Source organism: Condylura cristata, unplaced genomic scaffold (assembly GCF_000260355.1).
Source record: "Condylura cristata isolate star-nosed mole 26May11 unplaced genomic scaffold, ConCri1.0 scaffold00014, whole genome shotgun sequence".
Lineage (NCBI taxonomy): Eukaryota > Metazoa > Chordata > Mammalia > Eulipotyphla > Talpidae > Condylura > Condylura cristata.
In genome coordinates, this window is record NW_004567115.1 from 6350522 (window position 1) to 6369388 (window position 18867).

General features: G+C 35.4%; 1 protein-coding gene across 4 annotated transcripts in view; it reads right to left on the reverse strand.

Annotated features, from left to right (window-relative positions):
- Positions 1–18867, reverse strand: part of TRPC1 (transient receptor potential cation channel, subfamily C, member 1) — a 59136-nt gene that overhangs the window by 18300 nt on the left and 21969 nt on the right. For all 4 annotated transcript variants that reach the window (XM_004682136.2, XM_004682135.2, XM_012724942.1 and 1 more), the window contains 5 exons: positions 17641–17843; positions 14241–14372; positions 12943–13138; positions 10056–10392; positions 1127–1266 (listed from right to left, as the gene is read on the reverse strand). In XM_004682136.2, coding sequence (XP_004682193.1) covers positions 1127–1266; positions 10056–10392; positions 12943–13138; positions 14241–14372; positions 17641–17843 — 1008 coding nt within the window. The remainder of the gene's footprint in view (positions 1–1126; positions 1267–10055; positions 10393–12942; positions 13139–14240; positions 14373–17640; positions 17844–18867) is intronic.

Consider the following 18867-nt stretch of genomic DNA (forward strand, 5'->3'; position numbering starts at 1 on the left):
CGGGGATCAAACTCATGCTGAAGTGGCTTTAGCTTCTCAGTGCTGTGCTTTAACCCGCTGCGCCACCAGGGAGGGTCCCACACTCCGTTTTACTTCTAAAGTGACCAGGGTAAAGGTCAATGCCCCTAACTTCGTTATAAAATTTATATACTTATCTGTTCAAATTTTCTTAACAATTTCACAACTCTAGTCACTGAATGTACATAACAGATGTCTATACTACCGACTCATTAAAGGAAGAGTTTTTTAATAAAATGTCAAACTTTTCTGTAGTTTACAAGTTAATCAAAAAGAAAATATTATATCATAATTTTGTATTTAATATAAAACATAATATACTATAAAACCTTTTCCAAGAGAGCTTAAATCTTGACAAAAGTAAAATTATAGGTTATTTACAACTAGATTTTATTAAATTCTAAACTTTAAAAATATAGGCATTTCATTTTAGATGAAAAATAATTAAATACTTTTTAAATTATTTACATTTATTATGTTCATATCACTTTTTAAGCTCTGTAAAGTAATAACCATAATTTGTAGTGGTTATAATACTATACAGTGAATTCCATTCAGACAAATTCTTTCCCTGACAGATATAAAGATTATATAATATTAATTTATTTTGTGTTCTCATTTTAAGTATATAAGTATATAAGGAGGTAAATGAACCTACCTCAGATATAAAGAATTAGGATTTGGCAGAAAGAAAATGCCTAGGCAAATCTGAATTTAAATCCAGTCTTGGTTTCTAATTGTGTGGTCTAAAGCAAGTTACTCAGTATTACTGAGCTTTCTTATTCCTTATTTGCAAAGTGCTTATGACAACTTAAGTCTCAGAGACATGTCTGCAAGGATAAAATGAGATAAAGCAACTGTCAACCTGGTATTTGGTACACAGGTAACCACGATTTAAAGGTAGCTGATATCCTCCTGACATCCAATAAACTACTGGAAAGAGAGGCAACAATGTGCACTCTTTCTTTGCTCAGGGATAGGTCTGAAATGAAAATACACCAGAACTGGTTTGGGGCCAGTGTAACTCTTGAGTTCTATAGCTAGAGTATCTCCAGTTTTTCCTAAATAAAGTTGATTTGTGCTCCCAACTGATAGAGTAAATAGTCACCTTGTTGTGAGCAACCACTTTGAGGGCAAAAGTTGCCAAATAAAGTGAATTCATGACAAAACTGAGTTGGTTACGAGATTCTTCTAAAAAGTCCTCCAACCCTTCATACCAAAGTCTTTTAATGTCTGACCAAATCATTCCTAAAAAAGAAAAGAAAAAGAAATCAGATAATGCTCTTAATTCAATATGAATATAAAAGATACTTTAAGATTCAAAGTACTCAATAATAAGTTGAGTTATAGCCCTCAAAGATGGGAAAAAATTAAGAACTAAAACATTCTCAAACTTAAGAGTGAAAAAACCTCAACTTTCACATGAAATATATTCTTCAGAAAGGGATTTTAGGTCTTGACTACTCTGACTGTAAAGAGTTTACTTTTGCACTAAATGCACAGTTTAAAAGAAACGTGAGTCAGGGATGGTTACTGGCACTTCAAGCCACCATATGAAACAAACATAAGATAACAAATAAATCTTTTTCATCTGTCACATATACCCTTCAAGGACTCAGTTTCCTCTCCTTTTCTCTTTTCTGCATTCATTCTATTATTAATTTCATCCAGTTTAGGTTACTACTTTAATAAATATCAACTACATGTGAGATTTTCAAATGTTTATCTCTAAATGCAGCTTATATTTATATAACAATGTATATCTTTAAACCTCTCACCTACACTCAATTTATAGAGGTACTTGGCTGTGCTACATCTCCAAATGATTATCTAAATATGTCCAAACCAAACTAATAATCTCTGCCTCCCATTTCATTGCACTTGCAGAATTCCAAGTCTCAGATGATGGCAATATCCAATAGCTACACAATTCAAACACCCTTGAATTATACTTGATTCACATTTTCTTTTTTTTTTTTTTTAAACTGTGCATTCAATGCAAGAGCAAATCCTGTTGGCTTTACGTCAACATATTTAAGTCCTAAATCATCTTCCTGCCACTTCAAGTCACCATCCTATCTTGCCTGGATTACTGAAATATTTTTGTAGTCTTCCTATTTGTACCTTGATCTCCCTAAAATCTATTCTTAAATAGTAACCAGAGTGATCTTTTTATTTTTTTAAGGTTTTTCTTTTTCTTTCTTTCTTTTTTTTTAAAATAAAGATTTATTTGTTTATGCATACAGAACTGGGGTATAGGCCAGAGGTGCAGGGTTGGTGAGAGGCTTCGCCAGAGACAAGAGTGGGGAACACAACAGGCAGATTAAAGAAATACACTGCTGAGGGGAGCAGCAGGCAAAACTGGAGAGGCCCACTGTCCCATGTGGGTTACCCCCTTTGGCTGGGGAGAGAACTCCTGCTAAAGAGGCTGCAGCTAGCTTTGGAGGGCTGTGCTTCAATCTATTGTGCCTCCAGGGAGGGCCCCAGAGCAATCCTTTTAAAATGCGCTAATTCTATCCTCAAAACTTTATTAGTAGCTCCCAGAGGAAGAAGGGTTAAAAGTAGGCCAGAGTTTTTCCCATGGGGTCATCAAATCATGTTGTCATCTATTAAAAAGGTTTTCTTGGAAACATGTTAAGAAAAAATACATAAGGTCAGCTATGTTCAACATCATTATAAAAAGAAACACTGACTAGGAAACTGCACCTGGATTAAGAGGTCTGAGTGGAATCATAGATCCCAAAGGGTTTCTTTCACAGCCAGAACCAAATAAAAACTGCTGAGAAGGCACAGTCTTACAAATGTGCCTGCAGTGGGAGTCACACATTTGGGCTTTGTAAGATGGTAGTTCCTGCTAAATTGGAGGTTTTCCACCCAGTCTCATGGATTCCAACTCAGTGTGCCCTCTATGAGTCTGGAAAGGAGGCTTAGACATTTTTAAGATTTCTAATGAATAGCTATTTGAAACTGTTATTCTGACAACATGTTGTGTTTCCTGTCCGATATCCTTCTACAAAGTTAAGTAAACTTAATGCTGGTTTCAATCTATTGTGTCCTTTGAGTGTGCATGTCAACGAAAACCAAGGCATTGCTGTTGATTATGCTCAGTGGGTAGAGTACCTTCTTTTACATCTCTCATTTTATTTAGAGGCAAAACCAAATTCTTACAGTAGCCTACAAGGCCCTCTATTACCTCTCCTTACTGACTTCATGTCCTACTGATCTTTTCTTGGACTTGTTGTCACACTGGCCCCTTTACTTCCCTCCTATACCTGTACACACAAGGTTTTACCTTGGGGTCCTTACATTGGTTGTTCTCTTTTTCTGGAAAAATTTCACCCACAATTAATTTATCTGACTCCCTCACTTCATGTTCTTGCTTACTAAGTATTTTGATCATTCTAAGTAAAACAGCAAATCCCATTCCTCCTACTCCCAGGGCTCTGTTTCTAGTTTTCTTTTCCCTTAGAACTGGGGTACAGGCCAGAGATGCGGAGGGTGAGAGGATTCACCAGAGACAGAGTGGGGAGCAGAACAGGCAGATTGTTGAAGTACACTGCTGAGGGGAGCAGTGGGCGGGTCAGGAGAGGTCTGCCTCTACCTGTGGATCTCCTCAGGGGCAGGCAGGGATCAAACTCCTGGGGAAGTGACTTAAGCTTCTTAGTGCTGTGCTTTAACCTGCTGCGCCACCAGGGAGGGCCAGTACTTATTACTTTTTAACACTGTTTATAGTCACTTATTACATCGACTTATTAACTATTTTACTCTACTCTAGGTAAGTTCTTCAAATGTAAGAATCTTTGTTTTATTAACCAGTGTCCTAAGCATTCTGAATAGGGCCTGTTTACACAGTGGTGCTCAAAAATTTTGCTAAATGAATATACCCAAATTTTAAAAAAAAATTCCTTTTTGGTCAGAAGTTTCCCTTTCTTTCCTCTTCTTTCCTCTCTCCTCTGCTCCCAGATCCCTCCCTCCTCCCCTTCTCTCTCCCTCCCCAACACCCTCCCCTGTACCCTCCCCCCCAATATCCAGACAATTTTCTGGTTCATTTCTTCATTAGGACATTTTAAAGGCAAATAAAATAGTGTTGCAACATAACTTAGAAGACTTGCCAACGCCCTAGCCTCCCAATCTATTTTCTACACTATAGCCAGAATCATCCTTTCATAAGGCAAATCTGATCATGTCACTCACCTACTTAAAAAACTCAATGGGTTTTCTATTGCTCTTAGTATATAATAAAAATTAGTTAACATGACTTACAAGACTATTCATGGTCAGGTGTGGTATTTGCTACTACAGCTTCATCCTAAATTTACTTCTTTCCTTTGCCTGCTCTAATAATTCACTGAGTCCCTTCTTTGTACCATGTTCACTCTTGCCACAGAGTCTTTGAGTAACTTTTATGTCAGTCTAGGGTATTTTTCTTGATTCCAATTTGTCCTTTAGATCTTAGCTCATTTATCACTTCTTCAAGGTAGTCTTTCCAACCTCTATGCTAGGTTAATGCTCTATAACATGCTTGTCTTCTTAACTCAGTGGCTTTTTACTTAGTAGTACTTATTTGTAATTTTTCATTTATCTGTGTAATTTTTAAATGGTTTATGTGTTTTTTGTTCTAATTAGATCATAAGCTCCATGAGTACTGTGCAGTATCTATTTCTGCAATGCTTACATAAAGTGGGTACACATTGTTTTTTCTTTTTATTTCAAAAGAATAACATTTTTATAATGCCTATTTTATCTTCTAACAACAAAAAATTAGGTGAAAGTACAATGTTAATATTCTCTACATTTAATAACACATTGTTTCATTTTTTTTCTACTTTGGTTTTTATAACCAACTTTTTTCTAGAGTGCTAAGGAAAATAAATAATAGTTGCACAAAAGTGGTCATCATGAGTAAAATCACCATGCTCAATGCTTGAAATACTGCTTGACTTTCACAAAAGCAGGCAAACAATCCCTACATGCACCCTTAGAACAGATTCAGATTTACACATGTAAGGAAACCCAGAGTGATCTAATTACATAACAGGCTTAAAAGACATCCTTGGCAAAGTTTATTCAGATTTAATTACTTCAAAGCAGAAACTGACCTTGAGAAAAGTAGAACACTTGCAAAATTTTCAGTGTCTTAATTCACATTGCACTCTTCTATTAAGGCAGAAGATAATTAGAAAAATTAATCATTATTTGCATGTGTGTGCCTGTGTGAATTTAGGGTCATCATACTTAAGAAGGAGTAGTCATAGTTGTACTATTATTATGAAATATTATGAGTTCTTATGCAACCACAGCAATATTTATGCTAGTCAGAAAACAGTGTGACTGAGTGTAGTGAGTTTCTAATTACTAAGAAATAAAAACATTTAATTTGATTGTTATTTAGACTTAGGTAAAGTCATTTATTATTTACAAAACAAAGAAAATATTGTCTTACTACTATTTAGTACTTACTACTCTCTAACTACTATTCTTTTCTTTTTTTTTTTTAAGATTTATTTATTTACGCAAACAGAACTGAGGTACAGCCAGAGGTACAGGGGCAGTGAGAGGATTCACCAGGGACAGAGTGGGGAGCAGCACAGGCAGATTGATGAAAGTACACTGCTAAGGGGAGCAACTGGCAGGTCAGGAGAGGTCTGCTGCGCCATGTGGGTCACCTCCAGGGCGGGGATTGAACTAGCACTGAAGCGGCCACGGCTAGGCTTAGCTTCTCATAGTGCTCCAAACCACTGCACCACCAGGGAGGGCTACTATCCTTAACAGAATGAAATAAAATGTCCTTTCTTTTTGAGCAAGGTTCTGTAACAAGCTTTTGGAAGTAATTTACATTAATAGAGATGAAAAATGCTTCTTTGAGATTCTTTTCAGCATAAAGTTTTACCTACTTAAATAATACAAAAAAAATGTGTACTGCAAAGACACACAACAATGCAATCTGGAGCTATTTACAATGTAGTATAAACTATCTCTGAAAATAAAATATCAAATTTGAGGTAATAACAAAAGAATACTATAGTGATTAAAAAAGATAAACTCATGCCATTTGCGGCAACATAGATGGAGCTTGAAAGGATAATGCTAAGCAAAGTAAGCCAGAAGGAGAAAGATAAAAACCAGATGTTATCATTAATGTGTGGAATATAGAATAAATAGTTAGATAAAGGCAAGCTGAAAAACTAACCCTTGATAGCTGGCTACAGAATTGAGACACCTAGGGGGAAAAAGGTTTGAGGGTAAGAAAAAAAAAGGAAGGAAGCACAATGGCCTGTGGTAGGGAATACAGGTAAGTAAAAAATAGAAAAAAAAAAAAATCCAAGGTAAGACAGGAAAATACTAACAAGAAGAAATCATTTCTCTTTTATCTTGAGTTCACATGTGTCTTATTTTTACTTTTGCTACCTAATTTTAACATTAATCCACTAAGGACTGACTACAACGAAAAGTAAAACTGATTGAAATCAATTTGTTTGAAATTAACTTTTTCCACATAAAAATCTTAAAATATAAAAATTATTTTTATACCTAAAGAACTAAAATTAACATTGTATGTCTTCCATGTTAATGACTAAAACAATCAAGTGCATATGCATCAGTGCTTTTATCAGGAAAAAGATTAAATATCAATACCCTTTTACTCTATAGAAAATAGAAGGGCAAGTGGGAAGTGCTGAAATAAAAAAATAAACTTGAAAATCAGAGAGAATAAAAAAGTGACTAAAAGACCATACAGAGACAAAGTGATTGTATTTCAACTTCCCACGCTCTCCTCCCAAAAAAGGGAAAGGCTAATAAAAACTCAGAAAGTTGCTTAACATATTCATTATATAGTAGAATGAATTTCAGAAAATCAGTATCATATTTTTGAAAACATATTTCTAAAGATACCTGCTTTTACTACATAGAATTGATTTATACAGTGAGTAACTTAAATCTAATAAACTTAGATTTGAGTTTATTAAATCTAAACTTAAATAAAGTATCTATAATAGAGGCGAAGTAAGATATAACTACATAGTTCATAGGTTCTTAAAAGGAAAACTAGTAATATAAAAATTCTAAAATGGAACTTAGTATAAAATATATCACATTTCAAAATACCCAGGGGAAAGAAAGGTTTATACTTTTATACCAAAAAATATTCATCAGTAAAATTTGTTCTCTTGCTTTTATAATCATGAGAAGTTTTAAAGGCTGAGAAAAAATTTTTTAACTTCCATACAATTAAGTAACCTTAAAGAACAGATCTGTTTCTGTGTCAAGTTTAGGAGGATTAATCTTTACTGACACAAGCTATGCAACAGCTATCGTCTGACAGATTCCGGATAGCTCGGGAAAAGCTCTGAAATATCAGAATTTCCACTGCTAACTTATGTTATGACCTCCCTTTTTTGTGTGATCATAATATCAAAAAATATTGCAGCAACATCAGTTTGTAACTGGCTTGCCTTAGCTCTAAATTGGCTACCTGGCCTGGGCAAAGTACAAGCTGAGCTGCTCCTGGGCAGGAAATTCCTTTGACTGAAGACAAAAGGCAAGCTCCTGGAGAGATTAAGACCCCAGAGCATCAAGACTCCTGGAAAACTGCTTTGGTCTTTTGACAAAAAGCGATTCTTAAGATAACTCTCAGGGCATAAGGACCCATGGACAATTTCCTAACATTATCAACACAGGTTTTGCTTAATGCACAACTATGTAACTTCTTCTTAATTTACTCTTTTCCTAAAACAATCACTAACTGCTCTCTGCTAATCTTATTTAACCTCTTCCTAAACAAACACTAGCTACTCCTTGCTAACCTTAAATTAGCCATTAGCTTCTCTTTAGGCTATCACTGACGACTATGCTAACACAATTTATTCCTTCCCTAGGACTCTTAAATCCTTTGCTAACAGCTCATCCTTTCCCAGACCCTGATCCTTTAAAGTCACAGTTAAACATCCGTATACATGAAAGTTATCACAAAGATGTATAGTATAGTGTGCCATAAAGTAGTATACATGAAAGCTATCACAAAGATGTATAGTATAGTGTGCCATAAAGTAGTATACATGAAAGTTATCACAAAGATGTATAGTATAGTGTGCCATAAAGTAGTATACATGAAAGCTATCACAAAGATGTATAGTATAGTGTGCCATAAAGTAGCAGGAAGAAGATGCATTATTCCCCTCTTTCTTTGAAACTTTTGTCGGTTTCTTATTAACTCACCTAAGGCATTATTGTAAAAAAAATCTTGCTAAACAGTATAAATAAAGACCTGCAAAAAGATGAGCAGGAAGACTTGCACCCAATCCTGACTCCTGTGTCTTCCTCGCATCCTCTCCCCCCTCCTGGAATCTCTGCATGCCGACGCCTTCCCATCTTAGGGTCCTGCCTGTCCTGCCTCCAGACACCTCAAAAGTTGGAGCTGGTCTCCGACATCTGGTGCCCTTAAACGTGGGGCTTCAACAGGAACCCCAACAGGAACCTTAAGGTAAGTTCTTTCTCTCTTTCTGCTCAGGAAGGCTAGGATTCTGCCTAGGGATTGCGCGCTCCCCTCTGTGAAGGAATACAGAGTTAGGAAAGGCAGGAATCACAGAACTTATAAAGTAATTTTGCTATGGGTCAAAATCAGTCCAAGGAAAGACGTCTTTTTATTGATATTATTAAGCATACTCTTGATAAGCATAATATTAAGTCAACTCATGCTCAGTTGACAACCTTTTTAGACTTTGTAGATATTTGCTGTCCTTGGTTCCCTAAGGATGGCACATTAGATATTAAAGACTGGAATAGAGTGGGTGAACAAATTAAGAACTACTATGATTGTCATGGACCTAATAAAATACCAGTTGATGCTTTTGCCTTGTGGAGCTCGCTGAGGGATATATTGGGTCAAGAGATGGAAGTTTCTATCATTACTACAAAATTACAGGAGGCTCAAATAAACGCAAAAGATAAATCTGAATCAACAACTTGTAATTCTCCATCTCAAGAGGCCCTTTCCCCTCCACCATCTTCTCTACCTTCTACTCTTAAACCCCAGCAACCCTCCTCCCTACTTCCCACTTCTCACTTTCAAAAGGAGAATTGTTCTAATAGTCTTTCCTCCCTTGAAACAACTACTGGTGAAGAGGTGGAAGTACAGGCTTTCCCCTCCCAAACTCAACAACAGGCTGATTTCTTTCCTTCTCCCTCTCTCCCCGTCCCTATTCCCTCTGCTCCCCCACCCATTCCACCTACTTCCACTACAGTAATACCTCAACTTTATGGTACTAATCCACCTTCTCACAAACCTCTTGTACCTCCCCTTTCGCCCTTGGTGAGCTCAAAGCCTTGGTGGCTGCAACACCAATTGCCCCAGAGCAGTTGGGAATTCAGGGAGCTATGAGAGAAGCCTTTGAAAGTGGAGATTTTTCCTGTTTCCCAATACACTATTCTGGAAGCACAAAAAACGCCCCGCTGCGAGCCCATCCCTTTAAAGACTCTTAAGGAAATTAAAAAGGCCATGTCTGAGTATGGTCCTACGGCTCCCTATACCCAGCAACTAGTGAAATCTTTAGCTGCCTGGTGGTTAACACCCTATGACTGGAAACAATTGGCTCAAGCTTGCTTGGCCCCGGGCACTTTTCTATTATGGAAAGCAAATTATGAAGAAGAATGTTATGCCATAGCAAAAAGGGAATACAGTATCAATATGTCAGCAGACATGTTACTTGGCATTAATGACTGGGCAGACCACTCAGATCAAGTTAAATTGTCTAAGGAAGCCCTCCAAGCATGTACAAAAGCAGCCTTCAAAGCCTGGCAACAACTTCCTGCAAAAGGAGGTACCACAATGAAGTAACCTTAAAGAACAGATCTGTTTCTGTGTCAAGTTCAGGAGGATTAATCTTTACAAAATTGTTAAATTTGAAACAATAATAGAAACACTCAAATTCTTGCTGTGTAAACTAATAAACTGAAAACTGATATTATAATGCCACCAAATAAAGGAAAATTAACAAGTTAAATAAACGCAGAACCATTTGAACTAACTTAGCACTTACCAATAATCCAAAGAATAAGAAGATAATCAATTCTTTCAAGGGCTGGCCCCATTGTGTTTTTCTTATCCTCGTTGTAGACAAGAGAATAGAGGTTAAGTAACAGCAGGAATGTGAAATAAGATGCTCCATGAATAATAAATTTCATAAAGGGTGTGTGAATGATTCTGCCAAATTGAGATTTGGGAGCTATCAAATAACAAAGTGATAAAACTGGCCAAAAGATGCCGACTGTCAAAACAGTCATTATCTTCTTACAGGTGGGCTTACGTCGGTAACCTGACATCTGTCCAAACCAAACAGTGTTCAAGAACTGCTGGCAGTTCGACTGGGAGACAAACTGAAAAAGACACATGCACATACAAACAGTTAAAAATCTTTAAATATAAATCAATACCATTATTTAATTAATATTAAAAGTTTTAATAATAGTTTAAAAATCAATTCTGTAGCGTCAACATGGTTTCCCTCCCCCAGCCTCGCACCCCAATACCTAATAAAAAAAAGCAGAAAGGCTAAGAGTACAGACTCTGGAGCCAGATCACCTAGATTCAAGTCTAAGCTCTCCCACTTATTAAATGACCCTGAGCAAGTTTTTATACCTCTCTAGGCCTCAAATTCCTCTATGTAAAATGGGAATAACAATAACACCTACTCATGAACTTACTATAAAAAACAAATGTAAAGTTCTTAGGGTAGTCCCTGGTTCAAAGCCATTTACTAAATATTAATTTCTGATTCTTCATCTGCTACTCAGACACCAGCCATATGAGTAAAGAAGTCTCCAATGAATATAGACCCCAGTCATTTGAGTTCTCTCTGCGGACACCCTAGATCTGGTAAATCAGAGACAACTCATACTCACTGGGCCCTGTCCTAACTTCTGACCTACAGAATCCAAGAGCGTAATAAAATGATTGTATGTTAACACCACAAAAGTTTGGAGAGCAGTTTGTTATTCAGAGTGGTTTAATCAAATACATTTTACCAACAACTGGGAAATATTATTTCCCCCTTTGGTTATATATAAACATCTAGTTTGAAAAATTAAATTACATTTTCATTCATAGAGTTCTTCCTTTCAACTAAAAATATTTATTACTATTAATTCAGATATCCTTTCCTTTTACTTTCTTTAAAATTGGGCATTTGTTTACCCTCTGTGAGTCTTTCAGGGATGAATCTATCTCCGTGTGTGTGTGTGTGTGTGTGTGTGTGTGTGTACACACTTAATTAGGAAACTGCTTCTCAGATTTTTCTTCACTAACCAGGATAATCTTGGTTTTTTTGGTTCTGTCCACCTCTTGAAGTTCCTTTTCCAATCACTTATATCGAATAGATTTTGTATTTTGTTGTCTCTTTATTCTATCATTTTTTTTAGTATTTCATATCACTTACAGGTTGTAGAACACAGAAGTAATAAATTAACCTAGATCTAGTTAGTAGGTCTAATCAGAATATATTGGAGGAAGATTGTATCAGGATTCCAAATGTATTTCTATTTCTAATACAATAAGTACAATACATAACAGCATTGTTTTGTTTTTAAGATACATAGGTATGTTGTTGAGTTATTATAACTACACTGATCTAAATCCTGTACTTAATTTTGTTCCTATGTTTGTTGGGCAAGAACTTTGGGATTCTAGAGAAGCACAGGATTTGAAGCCAGAGATCTAGATAAGCAACAAAGTGTTTAAGTAATCTTAAACAACTCAAAATTCCTGTATCAATTTCCTGAATCACAAAGCTCTTGTGAGCCTTTCATTTCAACCCAGCTAGGGGCCCTGCCTGCTGGCGCAGTGAGTTAAAGTACAGCCCTAAGAAGCAAAACGCCACTTCAGCATGAGTTCGATCCTAGCCTGCCCTGGAGGTGATGATCCCACATGGCGTGGCAGACCTCTCCTGACGCGCCTGCTGCTCCCCTCAGCAGTGTACTTCGTTGATCTGCCTGTTCTGCTCCCCACTCTGTCTCTGGTGAATCTTCTCACCGCCCCTGCATCTCTGGCGTATACGCCAGTTCCGTATGCATAAATAAAATAAAATCTTTAAAAAAGAAAATTTCAACCAAGATAATAAGAAATTCTGCTCCTAGCACCAAAGGTCCTTTCTTGCCCTCTACTATTTCAGGACATGTTTTGCTGTTGATTTAAATTTGATAAACAACTTTTATTCTAACATCTATGTTGATAATAAAAATAAATCACAAAACCATACCTTAGAAGCTATACTATCAACTAAATAACCTTACAACATATATATCCATGTTTAGTAAAGTATCTCAAAAAATGAAATTTAAAATGCATACCTTCCTTCTTCAAGTTCCTGAATCATATGTATGTGTGTGTATGGGGAGTAGAAAAGAAGTAGATATTTCCCTTAATAGAAAGGGATGATGCCAGAAGAGCCAGATTCAACTTAGTTATCATATCATGCACCTCTCCACCTTTGGGTTTCACAATGAATTAAACAGAAAGGAGCTATCACTATAGAAAATGCTATTTATATCCAGATCAATAAAACAAACCTAAGACAGCTAAACTATAAGATGAAAACTTCATTATGACCACTTAATACATACAATATTACCTGTTTAGCTACTACTTAGTAAAAATTTCAGTTAACATCCCTATTATTACTATAATTAACATTGATTATTAACAATACAAGTAACTATCATTTATTGAGTACTTGCTTAACACTAATACTCATTTGCTAAACTCTATATATTCTAAAGTAATTTTTAAATAAAAGGTCAGATAAATTCAATAACTTTCCCAAGGACACCAATTTTTATGAACATTCTAGAATCTTAACCTGTGAGTTGCTCCAAAGACTGTTCTGAGACACTAGACGTCTGTAGAGGAAATAATTTAAATATATCTCATACCTCCTTTTGGTTATATTTGATAGCAAGTTTTAGGCGACTCAAATTCATTCTTTCTTCCAATAATCCCCGTTTGTCAAGGGGTTCATCACTAGATGTATGGTTTAGGATAACTTCCAATTCACGTGAATTCCGTGCTTGTGCAAGCAAATCTTTAGCAAACATTTTACATTGCCGAGCTAGTTCCTCATAATCATTCCTGCAAAATAGAAGGGTAAATCTATTAGTAGAAACATCACATCCTCCTCCTAATTAAGCTGCTTTCACTGGAAAATATTTACTCATAGCGTTTTAATACTGATAGTGCTACAAAAAATCTGAAGTTATTTTATTCTCCTAGCCAAAGGAAGCTAGATTCTAGGGCATAAATTCTCCCCAGTTTAGGGAAACTTGCCTAGTAGAACTAATATCTCAATGCTATTTAATAAACACGATTATCTAAATTTTATCTACAAGTTAATTTTTTTAAAGATCTATTTATTTATGCATACAGATCTGGGGTGCAGGCCAGAGGTGCCAGGGACGAGAGGATTCATCAGAGACAGATGAGGAGGAGAACAGGCAGATTGACAAAGTACACTGCTGAGGGGAGCAGCTGAGGAGATGCTGTGCCATGTGGATCACCTCCGGGGCTGGGGAATCAAACTCACACTAAGTGGCTACCACTAGCTTGTAGTGCTGCACTTTAACCCACTGTGCCTCCAGGGAGGGCCCTAGGAGTTAATTTTAATATCCTAAACATGTTTATGTTACTTCTGAAATTTTAATCGTAGTCCATACATTTTTAAAGAGCTCATTTGAACAAATTCAAGTTAGAAAGACACTGAAATACACCTACTAAAGAATTCACTTTCAGAATCTCTATTCCTTGAAAGGTAAACTGATTTTAAAAAGCAAACAAATCAATTTGTGAGAAACTGAGACATATTAATAGAATAATTCTTTCTAAAAATATAAAATACATTAAACTTATGTCTGACTTAAGTAATTAGCAAAAAGGTAAGAAATAAACAATGAATTTATTGGGGTTGTACATCAGAAAATACTTATACATTTTTCTCAAAATGATAATGGAAAAGTTAGGAAAGTTCCTAACTGATCAACCTTTCTGTACAATAGGGTTTTTCATAAACTAGCTACATAAAATTATAACTCCAAGAATCAAAAACTTCCTTTCCTTAAAGGTTGAAATTTCCCTCACCCTTTCTTGGCATTTACTATATAACTAAAATTACCTAAGAACAAAAAGTTGGATTTAACAAACAACTGTCATTTAATTTACAATTTCTATTTACTCCCACCTGAATTCCACCTCCACAAGGCTTAGTTCCTTTAAATCAGCACTAAGTTCAAATGCTCTCAAAATTGGATCTTCCTCTGTTAACATTATTAAAGCTGGACTGGCCAAACATCGATATATATCAAGACGAAACCTGTGATAAAATTTCATTTGTAATGTAAAGTAAAATTCTAAACATACAATTAGAATTTTTAACCTATAATTGAAGTAGGATAAGATGAAAACAGAATTGCAGTAGACTTATTATAAGATAACATATATTAAAAGACTTAAAAATTAAATATTTTTAATATAAATATTGAAAGTTTTTATATTTCTTTTAAGGAAACTGTTTAGTATTTTTTCATAAATTCAACACTTTACATTGTTCAATATAATTCGAAACTTTAAATACCTATTCCTAAACCCAATATTATTCTGAGTGAAATTATAAGTGACCAAACCAAGTCTTTCCTCATGTCCAGAAAGCCAAAATCTGTACCAGAAAAGTACATTTGCATGGGTGTTTATTATATGAGATGGCTAACAAGGGAGTCAACATGATAGGCACCCAAAGAAAGCTGGCTCCCCCAGTGGCAGGAATGCTGTGATTATAAAAGAGGGGGATGGAATGCCTGGAGGTGTGGGGATGTGGATGTGAAGGGTAGGCAGGGATGGAGGAAGCTTCAAGTGTGGAAGTACCAGGCAGTCTATTCTTCCTGAGTTAAGGTGTCTGACATTTTCAGCAGGCAATGTCTCCTTGGAGCAGCAATTTAAACAGTGCTAAGGAATACAAAAGATAGTGCCAAACCAATGCTAAGAGACAGTGACCAAGGTGGGCGAACAGGTAACTGTCAGTGGGTTCACACCAGCACACACAATTCCGTGACCAATCAGGCTCAGGGTCCACCAACAACAGGGTTTATTTAACAAACAGGAGCCTGGGGAAGGGGAAAGCGTTCTAAGGTCACCATGACTGGCTGTCTCACCCAATCAAAACATGGGCAGAAGAGCAAAATAGGTATTTCTCCAAAAAAGACATGCAGATGGCCAACAGGCACATGACAAATAATTCATCATCACTAAACATCAGGGAAATGTAAATGAAAATCACAATGAGCTACCACTTCACACCTGTGAGAATGGCCCATATTAAAAAAAAACAGGTAGTTGGCAAGGGTGTAGAGAAAAAGGAACCCTATTACACTACTAATAGGAAGATAGCCCCTATGGAAAGAAGTGTAGAGATTTCATAAAAGACCAAAAATAGATTTACCTTGTGACCTAGCAATACCACTCCTACGCATCTATTCAAAGAACATGAAGACACTAATTCAAAAGGAAACCTGCACTTCTTTGTTTATAGCAGCATTATTTACAATAACCAAGATATAGGGAAAAAAACTAATTGCCCCAGAACAGATGAATGGATCAAGATGTAGTACATATATATAATGGAATACTACTCAGGGATCAAAAAAGAAAAATTTATGCCATCTGCAGCAACATGGATGGAGCTACAGAGATTATTCCCTAAGCAAAGTGAGCAAGAAGAATGATGAATATCAGATGGTTTCATTTATATGTGGAATTCAAAAAAAGTAAAGGATTGGACAAAGACAAACAGTAAGACTAACCCTTGAAAGCAGATTAGACAGAAGAAGAGAGTAGAAAACATGGGGAGGAAGAGTGCAGTGGACTGTGGTTGGGGGACTGAGGGCACTTTGGTGATGGGAATATGATGGTGATAGCACTTAAGGGGAGAAATCCTATATTGTGAAAAAATAAACAAGGATGCTAAAAATTTATTTCACTATTAAATAAATGCTACTAGGTACTTTTTAGCCACAAAGTAAGTAAGTAAGTAAATAAAATTGCCCCTAGGCCTTATCATGCCTGGAACTGTACCATCTTTGAAATTTCAAAACCATTATTTTATAAAAAGATTGCCTCTTTTCTTTATTTCCAGTATATTGGCTCTTCAATTTCACTGAAACTTCTACTATCTTTTTTTTTTACTATTGTTGTCAGTCTTCTTTTCTTCTGCAGTTATACTTGGCAATTCCTGGAAATGCCTTTGGGGGCTGGGGGAGCTTTGACATTTGTTATAATTTTTTTCTCAAGCATCAGTAATAAGCTCCCTTAAACCTTCTAAAAATACATCAAATCATTTTGCAGTTCCCTAAATAGCCCACAATCACACATGGTATTTTTGGTATTAAATGCTTTTCGCCTTTTAATTCTTACTCATACTTAAGCCTCAATTCAAGCCACAGATTCTTTAAAAGCACTGAGAGTAAACTATCTCAAACAAAGTAAGATTAAGTGTTTTTTCCAGTCACAACTCTCCCCACCCCAACCCTCAGCTGCTTCAACTACAAATATATTTAACCAGTATACTATTTGGAAAATACTTGATTTTAATAAAGAATTACAACTAGATGATATCTTAAAAATATACCTACTTGTCATTTTATGTTTTTTATTTTAAAAACAAAAAGTTAAACGATATAGTCATAGCTATCAGCCCGATCTTATCAAAGAGAAACATAAAACTCATTGTAAAATAGACTTGAAAATGCAAAAATGTACAGCTCAACCTCTACAAATAAACATTAATTTCCAGGAAACTTTTTCAAAGTATGGAATTGTGACTATCTGCCAGTTCATCAAGATTTGTTCTTAACTGAGGGAGAAGTGGGGGTGGATGGTTTGTAGTTGTAAATTAACTTCATATACTGCAAAATCCTTTAAAAAAACAGCTTGTCAGCAGGTACCTAGGACTTCTATACCACATTTTCCATGTTATACACATAAATATTATATGTGATACTAATCAACTGTATTTGGTTACTAAAAAGATAATATATATAAAGTTGTAGGCTGAACATGCCATTCTCAAGTCTACCCCAGAACCATACACCTTATGTAACATGCTCATGTGGGTGATTTCAACCTGTCCAAGAAGGAGCACTTTTTTGTTCATTAATTCTTCTTTTCTTAGTATTTCTGAATGGGGAGAAGAGGAAACGACTTAAATACAGTGTAAATGGGGAAATAAGAGGCATAACAAGCCACATATTTAGTTGGGTAAATAATTTTTACTTCTTTCTAAAGACAGGATAGAGTATCTGTTGCCACTACTCAGAAATTCTCAGAGTAAAACAATTCGGCATGTAAAGAACAAATAGTGCCTCAGTTCCCATAAGGAAGAGTATGAGATAAACCTTATTCAGAGTCTGAAGAATTTTTCCAGTTATTCATTATTCAGTAAATATGCTTTATAAATGTAGAACTCATTATATTAAGCAATGACATCAGAAAACTGGGCTTTGTAAGTCATCTCAGCACATTTCTTAAAAGCTACATTGACTTATATACCTTCTATCATAAACAATTTATCAGAATCTTAATTTTCTGACCTGGAATGTCGGAGACTGTCCTTTTTGTTTTTTGCAGAACACAATGTGCATTCACAGCCAACTGCATGAGGTTTTGGCAGAGACACATCCTGTTTTAATAGCATTGTAAGAATTTCATAGTTGTTACGATGAGCAGCTAAAATGACAGGTGCAACATCCATAGTTGTAGAATACTCAGGATTTTGAATTCTTTCCATCAGTTTCTGAAAGATATTTACATAAATGTCCAAAAGTTATTATTTGTGACTTCAAAAAATATTTATCTAAAGAACAAAATGGGAGGGGGAAATGGAAAGAACAAAGAATATAGGGATTATTTTAAGGAATATAACAGAATGATAGAAATTTTACCAACTATTTTTTGAAACCTCAAAACTTTAATTAATACAGTATAAACATGAAAGGCATAGTTTTCAATAGGAAACACACAGAAAACTTGAATTATGTATTCCTAACAAAGAGGTAAGGCTATCTAGAGAAATACTTTAGGAAAATGTGTTTCATTCTCAAAAGAATACAGGAATACTCACGATAAGGATAAGAAACTAGAACTTCAGAAGAAGAATATATGGGAAAAACAGAAATGTTAAAAATAGAGTATAAATGCATGAGAAAAAATTTAAATAGTCCACCTCTATGTCAAACTTGTCTTAACAGCAGCAATGAAGTTAGCTGAAAGATGTAAAAGGAAGTATTATTTATTTGTGTAACCCTTTACATATTCCCCATTACTACCTACACTTCTTCCTATTACAAATGCACAAAAACACTAACAATCATAGCCACTATTTAATAAGTCCTGGAATTGTTAGTCACTTTAAGATTATCATTTCATTTAATCCCCACAATATTGTGCAAAACTGAGCATTATGATCCCCTGAAAAAACTGAGGCTCAGAGAAGTTAATGTGCCAGAGCTACACAACAGAGTGGCAAAATACAGGTCAAAACTCAGGTTTGTGTTACTCCAGAGCTTGAGTCACTAACTACAGGGACTCATGGGCATGACATGAGAAAAGAATCACTAGTAAATACAGAGTTAAAGTTAAACTTTAAAAGTTGACTATTTTATAACTACTTCATTTTTTTCTATAAAGAACTTCTCTCTGAAAAGTTCTCATTTTTTTCAATTTTCTTGAGATGTTTGATTCCATAGTATCAACTCATTCAGTGCACATTTTGAAGATAACTTTTAGCACTGTAAAGTAGTGTACATACATTATAAAAT